Here is a 16,847-nt window from a genome sequence, read left to right as displayed (position 1 = left end):
ATCAAGAGCTAGAAATGCTCAGAGCATGCGTTGATGAATCACTGAGGCCTCATTTGGAGGGCGTAACGACAGCGTGGGCTGCCTGGAATTTGCTGAAGGGCTTGTGTGAGGCGTCAGCGAAAGGCCAGAGCCCTGGAGAGGCAGAAGGATGCCCAGAAAGCCCAATGGGGGCTGGGACAGTGTTGGGGAGCTGTTGTAGTGCTTCTACACGTCTGTGTGATGGACTGAGTCCTGGAGAGGCTGGACTGGCAGGCCCTGTTCCCGATGTCTTGGCCTCTAGGAGCGCTAGTGAGCAGATCGGGGGGGCGAAGAGTTCCAAAGGCGAGTTTAAAGAACTTTCCCTTTGTGCTGAAGCAGAGAGGAGCTTCAGGGGGGGCCAGGCTGGTGGGAGGCGCCGTTCCAGAAGGAGGAAGGCCAGGCCAGCTGGGAGGAGCCCCGGGCAGTGTTTTTCCACTGGAGTTCAACGTCGGCGTGGCAGTTGCCCCCACCGGAGCAGAGAGCCGATGCAGGATGTTTGCAAAGACTTTTCCCATGGGAATCAGGCAGGTTTCCATGGCAACAGGCCTGGGAAGACAGGCAGGCGTGGAACTGAGCCAGGTGGTCGTGGTAAACAACAGGAAGAGTCTTATCAGGTTTCTGCGAGTATGGCAGTGTTCGAAGACGGCGGAGTGGAAAATTCCGAGATGGCCTTTGTAATAGACTCTGCAGCTAACCGCAACATGGTTCCAGAGACCCCTGCAGTCGAGAGGTGGAATTGCACGGCAGTTCCGAAGGGACAGACTATTAAGTTCGCGAATGGACAGAGAACTAGAGTTTCTAAGTTCGCTAATGCCTATCTTTGTGTTTTACAGGAGACGGTGGATTTTTGTGTTGTTCCGGAGGTTCATCATTGTTTGTTATCTGTGCCTTATTTGTTAAGTAAGGGGTTCAAGGTTTGTTTTGAAAATGATGTTTGCACAATCTCCAGAGAGGGGAGGTTACTGGCCAAAGTGCGGAAGGGACAGAATGATCTTTTCATTCTTAAAACGTCTCTTGGGGGTGAGGGGAAGGTTGAGAAAGCACAAGCATTGCGTGCTACAGTTCCCAACCAGCGTGCTACAATTCCCGCTCATAATGTCATGTGTGCATGCGTATGGCATCAGAGAACGATTTACAATCCTTTAGAGGATTTGCAGGTGTTACCTGAGGTTGTTGCAGGTTGTAAGATTAGAAATTGTCAAAGTGCCATTAATTGTGACACTTGCAAGCAAGCAAAGGTGAGAGGGTGCAGTTACCCAAAGGTGGAACGTGTAGCCACTAAACCTTTTGAGCTGGTACACATAGATTTGTCCGGTCCTGTCAAGGAGCCAAGTCTAGGGGGGGCCAGGTTTCTGCTAACTTTTCTGGATGATTTCTCGCAGAATTCCTGGGCTCACGGTCTCAAATCCAGGGAGGATGCAGCACAGCTGATCAAGAGCTGGATTGAGGGGGTGGAACAGAGGTTCTCCACCAGGGTTCAAGCGATCATCAGTGACAGAAATGCTAAGTACACTGGTTCTGTTTTGCAGAAGTTCTTTCAACAGAAAGGGATACGACACACAGTTATTTCACCCCAGCAAGGGGGGGTGGCAGAGCTGAGGAGTGGAGCTCTGGTTAAGGCTGCACAGGTGATGCTGAAAGAAGCCAGGTTACCTCCTGAGTTTTGGTTGGAGGCTACTAGGGCTGTGTCATTCACCTGGAATCGTGTCTACAACTCACTGGTAGGCGACACACCGTTTTCTTTGTTAAATGGCCGAAAACCCCAGGTTCACTTTCTGCGGACTTTTGGGACTCCTGCGCTTGTCTCTTTGCCTAAGGCTTTGCATGGGCCAGAGGGAGCCAAAGTCCGGAAAATGATCTTCTGTGGGTATGAGCCAGAAGCCCGTGCATGGCGATTTGCCTACCCGTCAGGTGATCAGAGTAAGGTGCTGATCAGTAAACACGCTGAGTTCTTAGAGGAGGAGGTAAAGTCAAAGACTCCTGTCAGGCGTGATGTTCTCTCAGATTGTCTCTCTGACCCAGAAGACAGTTCTGATGAGGCAGCGGAAGAAGAGGCTGAGGCTGCTGATGACGACCAGGTCACTGACCAGGGTCAAGAGCAGGATGTGGCATCTCCACAAGTTGTTAAGAGACAGCCCAAGAGTGCGCCTAGTTCTCCTGTGAGTGTGATGGAGAGGATTCGAAGACGCTTTAAGTCAGAAGGAGAGTCCCATGATGCAGAGGACACACCTGCTGATCAAAGTGAGTCAGAGGGAACACCTGAGTTTGTGCCTAGGAGGTCCAGTCGCACAACTAAAGGTATCCCACCAGAGAGGTACCAGGCCACAGGTGCGTGGGTAAGTTTCGCACAGTGCGATTCTGAGAGTTGTGAGGTGGTTCCACAAATGCCAAACAGGTTTGCCAAGGGAGGGCATAAGGCATTGGGGAAGGCATTGATCTCACAGAGTTTTGCTGAGGATGTTCCACAGGTGCAGTCGGAATCCAACGCAAGGGGGGGTGTGAGTGTTCAGAACTTAACTGGTTAAGTTGTTCTGAGTGTGCGTCACATTCCGACGTCAGCTGTTAGAAGCTGGGAGGAGACAGAAGCTAAGGAGGAGCTTTTTCCCTGTACTTTCAGTTCCCCCTGTGACTCTGAGGGGAGAAGGATGTTCCCTCTGTGTTTTGCAGCAATGGCTGCCAGCAGTGACGGACTTTGATGCTGTAATGTTTTAATAAAGAGCTGTAAATAGACGAATCTGTCTATGTGTGCTAACAAGGAGTAAGACTGCTTTACACGCTGTGTTCTACTCTGCTAAAAGCCGTGACCTGAAGAGACAGCAGGAGTTATTGCGCAGCTTGGGAGGAAGCGTGCCGGACCGCTGTAAGTGATTGATTGGGATCGTAAAGCTGTCTGAAGTCGCGGCTCTATCGATCAAGGGCCAGATCGATATCTATTCGGACAGCCCTGCCCTTGCATGAAGTCTTGGGTTTGCAATTTTGGGAGAGGGGAGACTGTGGCACTGGAGAGAGAGCAGGCTGGTGAGGCATCCTAGATTTAGAGGCCTGAGCTGACCTGCCCTTGCATGAAGTCTTGGGTTTGCAATTTTGGGAGAGGGAGGACTGCGCGCTGGGGAGCGGGTAGGCTGGTGAGGCCCCCTAGATTTAGAGGCCCTAGGCTTCAGCCTACTTAGCCTATACATAAATCCAGCACTGCATCCATGTTCTATCCCTGGCATGTCCACTTAAAAGAATTTCAGGAAGTGTTTATGTGAAATTAAGAAAATAAATTGCCCCAACATGCACCATTTTGCATTTGTTTACAATGAACATCCTAAACAATTGGAATTCACTTTAGAATCTATATAAAATGTTTCTTCAGTTCTAAAATTGAGACTGATTCAGCAAAAAAATAAAAATATAAATATTTTGGGTGTACAGGCAACTCCCAATTTTGTGTGGGGATTGTTTTCCAGGTAATTGTGTGCTTGTGTGTAATTGCATGCAATTGAAACACCCTGCTCTATGCCACCCTTGTTCCACATCTACTCTGGCAACCTAAAACGGGCCGTCTGTACTGGACTCCATAATGCGCCTACAAGAAGGTATTGTCTAACTCAGATAGATGCTGGAGTTGTAATGCTGGAAATAGCTCATTGAGGCTTATGACCTGGGAAAACAAGATTTGAATCCCCACTCAGTCATAAAGCTCATTGGGTGACCTTGGGTCAATCCCTGTCTCTCAGCGTAACCTATTTCACAGGGTTTTTGTGGGTACTAAATGTGGAGTTGGGAAATGATGTATGCCACTTCAAGTTCCTTGGAGAAAAAATTAATAATAATAATTCCTTTGTTATTGTTGTCCGTATCAGTTTTGTATTGGTGAAATCATCGGTATTTGTAGATGTTCATGAATTTTTAAATTATATTCCTGTAGTAACCTTAGTAGGGGACGCAGGTGGCGCTGTGGGTTAAAGTCTCAGCGCCTAGGACTTGCCGATCGAAAGGCCGGCGGTTCGAATCCCTGCGGCGGGGTGCGCTCCCGCTGCTCGGTCCCAGCGCCTGCCAACCTAGCAGTTCGAAAGCACCTCCGGGTGCAAGTAGATAAATAGGGACCGCTTACCAGCGGGAAGGTAAACGGCGTTTCCGTGTGCGGCTCTGGCTCGCCAGAGCAGCGATGTCACGCTGGCCACGTGACCCGGAAGTGTCTCCGGACAGCGCTGGCCCCTGGCCTCTTAAGTGAGATGGGCGCACAACCCCAGAGTCTGTCAAGACTGGCCCGTACAGGCAGGGGTACCTTTACCTTTAGTAACCTTAGTACCTCAGGCTTATACTCTGAACCCAAAAGGATAAATACTTACCCTCTATTATGCAATGGTCTGAAGAACTGAACACCCTTAATATATTTGAATGTACTTTGTTTAAACACCAACTTTGTTTGGATTCCTGTTGAGACATTTGGATGGCATGCATCAATCTGTATGTGTAAATTAAGATGGATGACTTGATGCTTCTTGCATTGTTAATGTAAGTTGACACCCCCCCTTATTCCTTGTATATTTTTTTCTTTTGCTGTGCTTTTGCTGCTTTTCTTTCTTTAATAAATTTGCAACAGAAACGCATTTAACAACAGGTGTAATATTTTTCTATCTCTATAATTAGCAGTGATTGTTACAGTGCTTCTGCTAATTACACTGTAGAAGTATTGTAAAGGGAGTTTCTTCATTCTGCTTGTTGTAGATTGGAATGGGCTCATTTATTTAAGTAGTTCGTTTCCAACATTAGAGCATATTGTAGCACATCCAGAGACAGTGTCAGCCTTAAGTTGCTTGGGTGATTTAAAAGAGAACATCCTACATGAAAACCAAGCTGCATGTCAACCACTAGTTTTCCAGAAAACTGCAGTACAGGGATTTTGACAGTATAGCAGCTTTTATTAAACACTTGTAATTAAGGTAAAGTGCTTCTCTTTTCTCTTTTTAGTGAAGTGGTTCTTTTTTTAGGGACTGGGTCCCACATGGTATGAGGGCACTGAAAGGTTGACCATAAAGCCCACAGGAAAGGCCCACTGTCCTTGGTTAAGGGGACAGATATGGGCACTAGGACTGTGTTTAAAAACAAAATGAAACAAAAGCATTGTTAGGCAGAGACATATCCTACTGTGAGGCAAATCTCTCTCTGCACTTTCTGCAGCAGTTGAAGGAGACTAATGAAACTGAGCTTCCATTGTCTTAGCTTTGTTGACTCAATTGTTGCTCCTCCTCAAAGAGATCTGATGGTTTATTTCATCCTCCCACAGAAAGAAACCTATGGGAAGAGCAGGATGGATAAATCAAACAACTGTCACAGAATTTATCCTGCTAGGATTTGAGGAGCTCCCTAAACTGCAAGGTCTTTTTTTCCTGGTATTTCTGATTATTTACTTGGTGACCCTGTGTGGGAACCTTCTCATCACCGTGCTCATTGTGACTGACCGACGCCTTCACACTCCAATGTACTTCTTCTTGGGGAATCTGTCTTGCTTGGAGATCTGCTATAGTTCAGCTGTTCTCCCAAGAATGCTGACTAGTTTCTTGACCGGCTTGAAAGAGATTTCATTTGCAGGCTGTTTTGTGCAGTATTACGTATTTGCTTGCCTAGCAGGAACAGAATGTTATCTCCTTTCTGCAATGTCTTATGACAGGTACTTAGCCATTTGTAAACCACTGCATTATGCAGTCCTCATGAATGGCCAGTTGTGCTTCCAGCTCTCAGCTGGGTCTTGGGTATGTGGGTTTTTGGTCAGCACCATTACAACCATTTCAATGTCATGGTTGTTCTTCTGTGGCCCCAATGAAATAGATCATTATATATGTGACTTAAAACCCATGCTAAAGCTCTCCTGCAGCGACACCTATTGGATGGAGCTCACAAATTTTGTTTTTGCCTGCACATTCACTTTGCCTCCTTTCCTGCTCACCATGACCTCATACATTTATATCATAGCCACAATCCTAAGAATCTCATCCACTACTGGAAGGAAAAAGGCATTTTCCACCTGCTCCTCTCACCTGTCGGTGGTCAGCCTGTTCTATGGAACACTCATAATGGTCTATATGCTCCCAAGAGTCAGCATCCTAAGGCATCTTGACAAAGTGTTTTCTCTCTTTTACACTGTCCTCACTCCAATGGTCAACCCCCTCATATACAGCCTAAGGAACAAAGATGTAAATGAAGCTTTGGGGAAAATCCTTGGAAGATGCCCACCTTGCCCAAAGCCTTTGAGAATCCAGATTGGAAAACTGCAACAATTTAGTTGATAAATTAGATGTGGCTGCGATGATCTCTCATATTTAATGTTTTGCTTTTGTTTCTTGGGATAAAATGTTCTGCTGTGAGATTTGGAAAGTATGTATCAATAGAATCTGTACATGTTCCTATGAGACTAATCAGGTGCATTAGAATTGTGGGGGGGACCACCCATAGATATGGGCCAGTGCTTATCTATATAGGAACATTTGCAGCTGGTTGCTATGCCTGGTTATTTAATGTAAAAAAACCACACATATCAAGCAGGACCAAAGAATTCAGCCCAACATTTTCCCCCGGGGATTTGGGTGTGAAGGAAGCCTTTTTGTGTGGAGGCGAATACAGTACATTTTGAAGCTTAACTTGTTAATATAATACATTTTGCCAGTGAATGATACCATTTTGTCTTTACATTAAAAAATTTGTTTTCCTGTTATTGGTGGAAAGTTAATAAAGAAGAGGCGAATTCCAAACCTTTTTCTATATCATTGATTGCCTGCTTTCTCCACTTCCTTGGTCCATTTAATTACTTATGAAGATTACTTATCCCAGTGGCATGAAACCAGAGGTTTATACAGAAATGAGACAGCGCCTGTGAAATTGGCTTGTCTGCCATCTAGTAAACTTCCAGAAGCTGGGGAACAATTTCATTTTATCTCCTAAAAACATGTTAAGTGCAAATATTAATTCTGGGGGATAGATGTCAAATGTAGTTTATTTATTTATAATTATGCATATTTATTTATTAATTAAATTTGCATACCAACCTTCATCTAAAGATCACAAGTGGATCACAATAAAAAAAATAAAAAAGGAGAAAACAAAACAAAGGACAAAAACAGCAACAAACTAATAACACCCCCCCTCCCAAAAACACATTTAAATTCCTTCACTTCAGTTAAAATAATGTGTAGGCAGTAAAATTGCTCAGTATCTAATTATTAGGTTCATGAGCATTTACCTTCTTCCTAAAAGAACATACTGTAACATACTATTTTCAAACTTCTTTATTTAGTTGCTGCCACAATTCTTAAATAGTGCTAGAAGTTTATGCTTGATTCTTCATGCTTAAATAGAATCTTAGATACAATTGGAAAGGCATATAACATAGAATTCCAAGGACCCAAGTAAGAGGTGCAAGGAAATCTGGTGCAAACAAAGTAGCAACAAAATAAGTAGATAAGTAACATAATATTGAATTTCTCTTTAGTTTATGCATACATGTTAAACATTGGAATGTTCATAGTGTCCAATTTTATTGTGAATATTGATGTGTATGAAAAGGATGTCTGTAAACTAATTGAAAAACCAATAAAGATGTCTATAAAAAATAATAATGAATGGGGCAAATGTGCCCCTTAAGGACCAGGTGCTCAGCCTGGGAGTCATTTTGGACTCATAGCTGTCCAGGAAGGCGCAGGTCAATTCTGTGAGAGAGCTGATAAGATGTGGGACTTTCTATTTTTAAAGTATTAATTCATCAATTGCCTTTGTTTCATGACATTTTGATCCTTTCTTATTTGCAGTTTGCACCTAAATGCATCCAGAAAATTACAGCACATTTGATGAGTTTGTTCTTCTGGGCATCCCAGTTCCCAATCACTTAGTGATAATCTTCTTCTATCTGCTTTTACTGACATTTGCATTGTCATTGTTGGGGAACTTGACCATTACGGTTCTGGTTTTAGTTGATTCTCGTCTTCATAGGCCAATGTACTTCTTCCTCTTAAACTTGTCCATCCTGGAGATAGCATTTACATTATCCATCACCCCAGTCACACTTTCTAACCTCCTCTCAAAAACAAAAACAATATCATTTTATGGCTGCATAACTCAGTGCTTCCTCTATTTCTTCCTCGGAGTGGCAGAGTTTGTGCTCCTGGCTGTCATGTCCTTTGATCGCTATGTAGCAATATGCGATCCACTACGCTATGCTTCAATCATGAGCTTCAGGCTCTGCTCATGGCTTGTCGTTTTTTGTTGGTTGGCAGGATTCATTTTTGTGATTTGGCCTGTTTCTGCTATATCAAAACTATCATTCTGTGGCTCTAACATCATCAATCATTTCTTTTGTGATATTGAACCACTCCTTGCTCTCTCTTGCTCCAGTACACACCATATTGAGTTTCTAGATTTCATAATTGCTATAATTGTACTTCTGGGATCTTTGGTATTAACAACAGTGTCCTACATTTCTATCATCACTGCGGTGCTGAGAATCCCATCAGCTACTGGGAAGAAGAAGGCCTTTTCCACTTGTGGTGCCCACATCACTGTAGCTTCCATCTACTATGGAAGTGCCATATTCATGTATCTGAGGCAATCAAAGGGATCATCCCTGGATCTCAAGAAAGTGGTGAGCATCTTAACAGCGGTGATAACCCCTGTCCTCAACCCTTTTATCTACACCCTGAGAAATGAAAAGGTGAAAGAGGCCCTGAGAGACTTAATCAAGAGGAACGTTGCATTCAAATGTACACATGAAGATAAATAAATGATGGAAGGAATATATGTTTCCCATATCTTTTTTCAAGATGTGGCTGAAACAATCTCATGAATCCATAACATGGGGTGGGCAGGGCAGAGTGGTGGTGCTACTGTTCTGGCAGTGCAATGGCAATGATTTCTCCAGGATAGGGATGGAGTTGTGTGGTGGAGAAATTAGGGGAACTCCAGCTTTGCAGTAACATCCTATAGGTATGTCACCAATCTAGAGTTGCCCAGCCTTTGCCCCTGCCTCACCTAATCCCAATACCATGCTGACATCAAAAAGGTGTAACTCTACTTCTCACTCACTGGTGATGAGATTAAAGAAAGTTCACATGAAACATTGGCAAAGACTGTAGGACTCCACTGCACTTCTTTTTTTATTTTCCAAAATGAAGTTTTATAACAACTTTAGAAAATAATAAAGCAGTCACAGAGTGATTCAGAAATGGAGAGAAATGAAGACTGGCAAATGGGAAACTGAACGAACATGAAATTTCTTCCCTAACCCATACTGGATGATAGATGGTGATGGTGATGATTCCATTAGATTTCCCCATCTTTTCTCAAATTCTACACAGTTTGATATTTTGCAAATTTTCAGTTGGTCTTACTTAATACATGATTTCCTCATTTTTAAAATGTGGTTTTATTTAACAAGACTTGTATACTGCTTGGTCAAAAACCAACCATCTCAAGCCCATTTACATAAAATGCTATCTGAAGCACCAAAAGGTCTAACATGGCAGGAAACATTTTGGGTTGTATCCAAACTTAGTAATGCTTACAACAGATCCACTAAATTTAATGATATTTAAGTTAATCATTATTTATGTGGATCTGTTCTAAGCACAGCTACATCTGGACCTAACACTTTACAAATATAGACCAATGGAGTAATCCTATAGCAATATTTGAAGAACTGGACAAGAAATACATAGATAAATAAGTTCCCATAAATATCAAGCATAATATACAATATTGATTCTTTTTCTTTCTTTCATAGTAATGGGATTGAAACCTGGACTGCCCCACACCCTGGATATCTGGGTCCCAATAATATGTGTCTGCCTTACACACAAACTTTGGCCCTGTAGATATAAAATATGAGAATGGGTGTGTGTATTGGGGGCGTATAACTCTAGGACTTCATTAACTATGCCTTTGAGCAATCTGCTATTAGTCCCTTTAATTAGATCATGTTTCCAATTGGGGAGTTGGTGTAGATGTTTATTAAAGCCTGAGAATTGGAATTACAGTTTCTTTACAATTAAAATAAACATTGGAGAACCGTTACAGCAATATATGTTTTCATAAAGTAAAAGGACAATATTTAGTTATTTGGAAAAAGTTTACACGTGAAACAAATGTTTGTAAGATTAGCTGCGCCTTCTAATTACAGGACGAATCCTCATCATACTGAGTAATTGGCAAACCTCCATTTAATTGTAAACTCTCCCAGTTGTATTCCATTCTTCAAATTCAGCTGTTTATTATGAGTCCAATGTGGCCTGTTGAAGTTTGTGCCTTGGGGCTTTATTTGACAAGGTCTCTCTGAGGTTATGGGCCTTGTGTGTTTGTGGCAACATAAAGTTGTTACCTTTTGACTTAATTAATCCTTAATTGCTCTCTTCTTATTTAATTGGCTGATTAGGACATAGGTTGTGCCTCCTGCACAAAGGTAGTAGATTTCTTCTTAGTTTTATATAGAACAGAATTGTTTGTTTTTTTCATTTAAACATATTAAACTGCTGTGAATAAATGTATTCTGAATGAAACTGGAAGAAACGATAAAATTATTCTCCAGGTCATCTATCCGTCCATCCATCCATCCATCCATAAGAAAGAAGTTGATTTTATCAGTGGTTTAATCATAAATTTGAAGCACAGAATCTTGACATAACAGTCCCTCATCCACATCCCCAAGGGGAAATTAAAATGCAGGCAACTATGATGATCCACATGCTTGGATGTGTGTGTGTGTCTGTGTCCATCCTATGGAGCAGGTGCACATCACACATTGTGTCCAGCTTGTTAGGGTCAGCTAACAGACACATAACAGTGATCTGGAAAATGATTGTGTGGCTTTGTACGTTGGACTTTGGCTACAGAAAAACCTGGATTCCTATCCTCAATTGGCCATAAAGTTCACTGGCCTGACTTTGTCACTGTCTAGATGTAGCCTGTCACAGAGGGTTATTATGAGAAATCCCAGTATGTTGACAGCTTTTGTGGTCAAGGTGCTTTGGATGTCCTGTGTGGTGAGCCCCCAGTAGTTGAAGGCCTCATAGGATTCCCTAGGAGTCTCCACAGTATCATTGGACTTCTGGGAAATGTGGGGCTGCCTGGTCTAGAAAAGGTGGTCCAATTCACAACAGTAGCCCTACTCGAGTCAAGAATTCCATATTCACCCTCCCTTGGGGTTAGGTCTTTTGTCGGGAACATGTTTGGTGACTGGTTGTCAGGGATGGATTTATTTATTTTTTTACTCTCACCTGATCAGCCTTGGGAGCTGAAGATTTTGTAAAATAGGTTTATTAATTGGTTGCCTTTGACACTTACGCAGCTTCACTGGTCACTGTTAGAATTTTGCTTTACAGTCCCTGAGGTGGAGTAACTCGGACATAGGTTTGTACGTGCATATACAGACCGTCCCAGTGACAAGTTTACGTGGCTGAGCTAATAATTAGTTCTGCCCCTTGATCTGCCATTTTGCACTTAGCTCCTGAAGGTAACCTGAAGGTTGCTTAGCTCTTATACAGTGCACATGTTGCCATCTGACAGGCTGGTAGGGCAGTGCTATTTTTCTAGTAAAAGAAGTGTCAGAATTCACCATGAACACCTCCCTCATTCTCTGAGTATGGCAATGACACCCACCTGAGAGGTGTCAGAAGTGAGTCCCAGTGAGCTCTGGCTAATGAAAGCCAGTTTGTTGCTTTCTAACACATATTTAATGTAAAGAACAGATACCTGCAGGCCCTTTAAAACAGTGACAAACTTTGGCCACAAGATTGAGTTTGACAGGTAGGTTAGTGTGGGGAGTTGAATGAGTTTTTATGGAATGGGGGTTGAAGGGGATGGATGATTAAAGGAAGGGGGGTTGAAGGAGCTGGAGAGGTTGAGGGCATGGAAAGAACAGTGAGGGGGTGGGGGAGCTGAAGGAGGTGCAAGAGGTGGGATTGATGGAACTGCAAGGGTATTGGAGAGTTGACAGAGTTGTGAGGAGATGGTGGTTGAAGGTAAAAAAAAAAAGTAAAGGTAAAGGACTCCTGGGCGGTTAAGTCCAGTCAAAGGCAACTATGGGGTGCAGCACTCATCTCGCTTTCAGGCCGAAGGAGCCAGTGTTTGTCCACAGACAGCTTTACAAGTCATGTGGTCCGCATGACTAAACCGCTTCTGGCACAACAGAACATTATGATGGAAACCAGAGGGCACGGAAACACTGTTCACCTTCCTGCTGCAGCAGTATCTATTTATCTACTTGCACTGGCATGCTTTTGAACTGCTAGGTTGGCAGAAGCTGGGACAGAGCAATGGGAGCTCAATCCGTTGCAGGGATTTGAACTGCCAACCTTCTGATTGGCAAGCCCAAGAGGCTCAGTGTTTTAGACCACAGTGCCACCTGATCAGTGAGGGGATGGTGTATTTTGGCAAGGTTTAAAGAAAGGGCCTTTGATGATGGTGGGGCTGGCCAGGTTGGCAAGCAATGTGAGCAAGGGTGGTAGGCCCCAGTAGTGTCTATATCGATGAACAGAACAAGCGACTGTTGGATCCTACATGAATAAATATTAAGTAGTATCTGCTGTAAACAATACTAATAATACTTAGTTGTTTAACGATTATGGTGAATAGTTGTAAGCAACTAAAAGAACAGGATGGAGCCTCTAGTGTCCATTGTAGCCATTTGAAGATTTGAATGTGGCAGATGATTAATGATTTTTTTCAACCCATCAAAGGAATATATATGTATGATTTTTCTTGGAGATCCTAAACAATTAATCAGTTATCTCTCTAGAGGGTCAATCTCAACAGATGCAAGAAAGGTTGAAAAGTGACTATGGGAAAGGATATGGTGGTGAATCTTCCAAACAGCCTGCCTTCCTTGATAAATAAAAGGTAGAAATCCTCACACTAGGGTGTATTTTAAATAACCATACCCTTCTAGATTTTTAGTAATAGGTTTCCTGACCACTTTTGCCTTGGTGTTGTACCACAGATATCATCAATTTTTGAATAGTGAGGAACAGATGGAGCACAGAAAGCTTTGTGCATTTATAAAGGTATTATTTTGTAGACAACATGGGGTATTAATTTTGGATTGTAGATGACATAGGATATTCTACTGCAATGACTTCAGTTGTGTAGCATAGACTTTTAAGAAAATGTCTGTAAAGGTAGATTATTTTAGTGTCCTACCCAACTATCTATTTAGAATGAAAAACACACCATTTGTTTCATTCTTCATATGTCACTAATCCCAAAATAATTAAGTCAAGTAGTAGTAGTAGAAGAAGAAGAAGAGGAGGAGGAGGAGTTTGGATTTGATATCCCACCTTTCACTCCCTTTAAGGAGTCTCAAAGTGGCTAACATTTTCCTTTCCCTTCCTCCCCCTCAACAAACACTCTGTGAGGTGAGTGGGGCTGAGAGACTTCAAAGAAGTGTGACTGGCCCAAGGTCGCCCAGCAGCTGCATGTGGAGGAGCGGAGACGCGAACCCGGTTCCCCAGATTACGAGACTACCGCACCAAAACCACTACACCACACTGGCTATTAAATATTAAGAAACACAAGTATCTTAATATTTGTGTTTCTCCCATAGCTCATCTTGGAACACCCACTAGGAACATCCACTGGCATACTAGTGGGAAATGGTAACACAGGAGTACTGCAGGAGACTGTATGGCTTGGACATAGGCTAATGCTGTAGTCTGATACCCTCTTATCTGTGAGCATAGATAAACATAGGATTTCAGTGTTAGTGAGTCCCTTAAGCCTTGATATAAATTATATGGATTATGTATTTCTGAGATTGAATGCATATCTACATAGTTCCTGGAAATAGCCAGCATTTCTGACACTAGAATGCATAGTGGTTTCTGCTTCGGAGCACATTTGACTGAACTGTGAGCATTTTGTCCTTCACTCCTCTGCCTAATCACTCTTGGTGGATTTACACTGTGGTAAGTATTTTCTAATCATCATGATGTCAGGTAGTGAAATAACTAATATTGGTTATTTATGTATTTATTATTATTTATCAAAATTCTATACTGTCCTTCATCTGAGGATCACAGGGTGATTTACAATATAAGAACACAAACTATATACTATAGCATCAAACAAAAAATATCCCCCATTTAAAATGCCATAGATTATTTAAATAGCCAGGTGAGTCTTCCTGGGAGAGTTATGGACATGAGACACATGACACATGCTGGTTTTAATGTATGTATTGTTGTGAACTTGGAGGGTTAGCTTGCATGGTGCCTGAGTCCCTTCTAATTTCTGGGGTCCTGGGACCTGCAAGTGTTAAAAATCCAATGGAGAATTGCACTGTTGAATCAGCCAGGCAATATTTTTGTTGAGTTAATGGCCACAAGTATGGTCATTAGTATAACAAACGAAGTGGCTTTGTGCTAGAGAGTACCTTGCTGGTAGTGAGGAAAAACAAAGACCAGGGCAGTTCAGTATGTATGAGCTGGACTAGAAGCAGACAAAAGCCAGAGAATGAGAGCCATGTTTGTTTCCTGTTTGATCCCAAGGCTGTGAATATGGGAGAAGCATGACTTTCTGGGGTGCTTAGGCTCAGGTTTTATATATGTGTAAACCATATATCATGCAGCCACCACCGTCTCTGCTGTTCCTCATTCCAAGGAAACCGAACCCTTGGTAGGTGCCTCAAACTCCTGGAATTTTGCGCCTTTCAGAGATTGGGGTAGCATGCGACAGTATGCTTTGGGGTTTTTTTGCCTAAAATATTGTAAATTCTTTTGAGTTGTCATGGCAAAAAGCAACCAAGAAATGTAAATAATGATGATTCAACAAACTCCAAAAATCACATTACTTTCATATTTTCTAAATGGGGAGCAGGGGTTTGTATCTTGTTCTTCTTAGCTTAAAATAATTAGAAAGCACCAAGTGGTATGTATTCTTGCTTGCACATTTCTAAAACATTGGCTGCTTCACATGACCAGGTTAGCTTTCTTGTGCTTGTCTGTGTCTGGAGTGAAGGAAAGTCTTCCATTAGGACTGGTAAGGTGAGCTTACACAGAATATTGCCTTTGCCAAAGCCCACGGACATAGGGGAAAAGAGCTAAAAGAAGCAAAATAAAACAGAAACAAACAAACAAACAAAAAGCAAAGTGATGTGAGACTTTGTGGGAGACCTGATCTGACTTTATTGACATCAGACTTCAATTTGAAGAGGAGTAAAGTGCCCTCAAACACCTAACTTTGCTTCATTTTTCAGCCCCCCTCCCAAGTGCTGCTGCAGGTACAATGTTTACTGTCATTATTCACTATCAACATGCATTTGTGTACTGTTTATTTACATTTTTTTCTTATTTAAATTAGATGCAACCTGCTATGGGGAAAAAAGAGTTTTTCTGAATGAGGGGAAAGATCTTGATGATAATGTTTTGAATTATAAACATGGATGGTAGGAACCAGTCGTCTGTGTCTCAATTCATTTTTGAGCCGTTAACTGATGTACATTCTATAAAGATCATCCTATTCCTGCTGGTGCTGACTTTGTACCTTATGATCTTGATGGGAAACACTTTTATCATCGTTGCTACTTTAACCAACTCTGCTCTTCATTCCCCCATGTATTTCTTCCTTTGGAATTTATCTTTCTTGGAGATTGGTTACACCTCGACAATAATCCCCAAATGGCTCTCAAATCTTCTGTCGGAAGACATGAGCATCTCATTCATTGGCTGTGCCACACAAATGTATTTCTTTGGTTCCCTTGGAATAGCAGAATGTTGCTTGTTGGCCGCCATGGCGTATGATCGCTACGTGGCAATATGTCACCCTTTGCATTACACAGTCATTATGAACAAGACCATTTGTCTGAAGATTTCTGTGGCCTGCTGGCTCATTGGAGTGCTGGTGGTTTTGGTGCCAGTAACATTAATATTCACTCTACCTTTCTGTGGGCCCAACAGGATCAACCACTTCTTCTGTGACCTTCCACCACTTCTGAGTCTTGCCTGTTCAGACACTTTTAAGAATGAGATCATAATGTTCACTGTCACTATAGTCTTCATAATGCTACCCTTTATGCTTATTCTCATCTCCTACACCCATATCCTCCTTACTATCATGAAGATGTCCTCTGCCACCAGCAGAAGCAAAGCCTTTTCCACTTGTTCTTCTCACGTCACAGTAGTAACTCTGTTCTATGGAGCTGGAGCTTTAACATATTTAAGACCTAAGTCTGATCATTCATTGGAAACTGGCAGAGTGCTCTCATTTTTTTACACTGTTGTGTGCCCTATGATGAACCCTTTAATCTATAGCCTCAGGAACAAAGAAGTGAAAGATTATCTGAAGAGGCTGATGATCAGAAAAAATATTTTTTCTAGATTGTAAGGTTAATTCTACTTTTTCTTTACTATTCTAAGTCATACCTAAGTATTGCAGGTCCTTAGTATCTGTATGTATACAGAATTAAACACATTATAAAAAGGAAAGGAAAGGAAAGGAAAGGAAAGGGGGAAACAAACAAACAAAACAACACTGAAAGCAATGATAGAATCCAGGTGGAGAAAGTTTTTAAAATATAAAATATAAGCATTGATTTCAGCCAGAGAGTTACACAGGTGATTGTTTTTTTGTTTTGTTTTGTTACATCATTTAAATAAACATGATTTGGTTTACCTGGAGTGTGCTCTAAATGAAATGAAATATACAACTCTCTTGCTACAACAGCTTCACTGGTCTGTTTCTGAGGATGGTATGGTAACTTCAGTTGGTGCAGAATTCAGTGACCAGGTTGCTCACTGGAGCAACATGGTTTGAGCATAGTACACCAATCCTGCCCTAACTGCAGTGGCTGTCATTTAGTTTCGGGG

General features: G+C 42.1%; 2 protein-coding genes across 2 annotated transcripts; both read left to right on the top strand.

The window, feature by feature from the left end:
* Window positions 1–5,303: 5,303 nt before the first annotated feature.
* Window positions 5,304–6,293, top strand: LOC309356133 (olfactory receptor 5AR1-like; the record flags this gene model as incomplete). The annotated part of the gene is made up of 1 exon (XM_081887312.1): window positions 5,304–6,293. The coding sequence occupies one exon, from the start codon at window positions 5,304–5,306 to the stop codon at window positions 6,291–6,293; it is 990 nt and encodes a 329-aa protein (XP_081743438.1).
* Window positions 6,294–7,819: 1,526 nt separating this feature from the next.
* On the top strand, window positions 7,820–16,365 carry LOC309356132 (uncharacterized protein; the record flags this gene model as incomplete). Its single annotated transcript, XM_081887311.1, has 2 exons — window positions 7,820–8,756; window positions 15,416–16,365. The coding sequence occupies 2 exons, from the start codon at window positions 7,820–7,822 to the stop codon at window positions 16,363–16,365; spliced, it is 1,887 nt and encodes a 628-aa protein (XP_081743437.1).
* Between the last annotated feature and the right edge of the window lie 482 nt (window positions 16,366–16,847).

This window comes from Podarcis melisellensis (genome assembly GCF_964234715.1).
Source record: "Podarcis melisellensis genome assembly, chromosome: 13".
Lineage (NCBI taxonomy): Eukaryota > Metazoa > Chordata > Lepidosauria > Squamata > Lacertidae > Podarcis > Podarcis melisellensis.
This window is presented reverse-complemented; position numbering and strand designations above follow the sequence as displayed.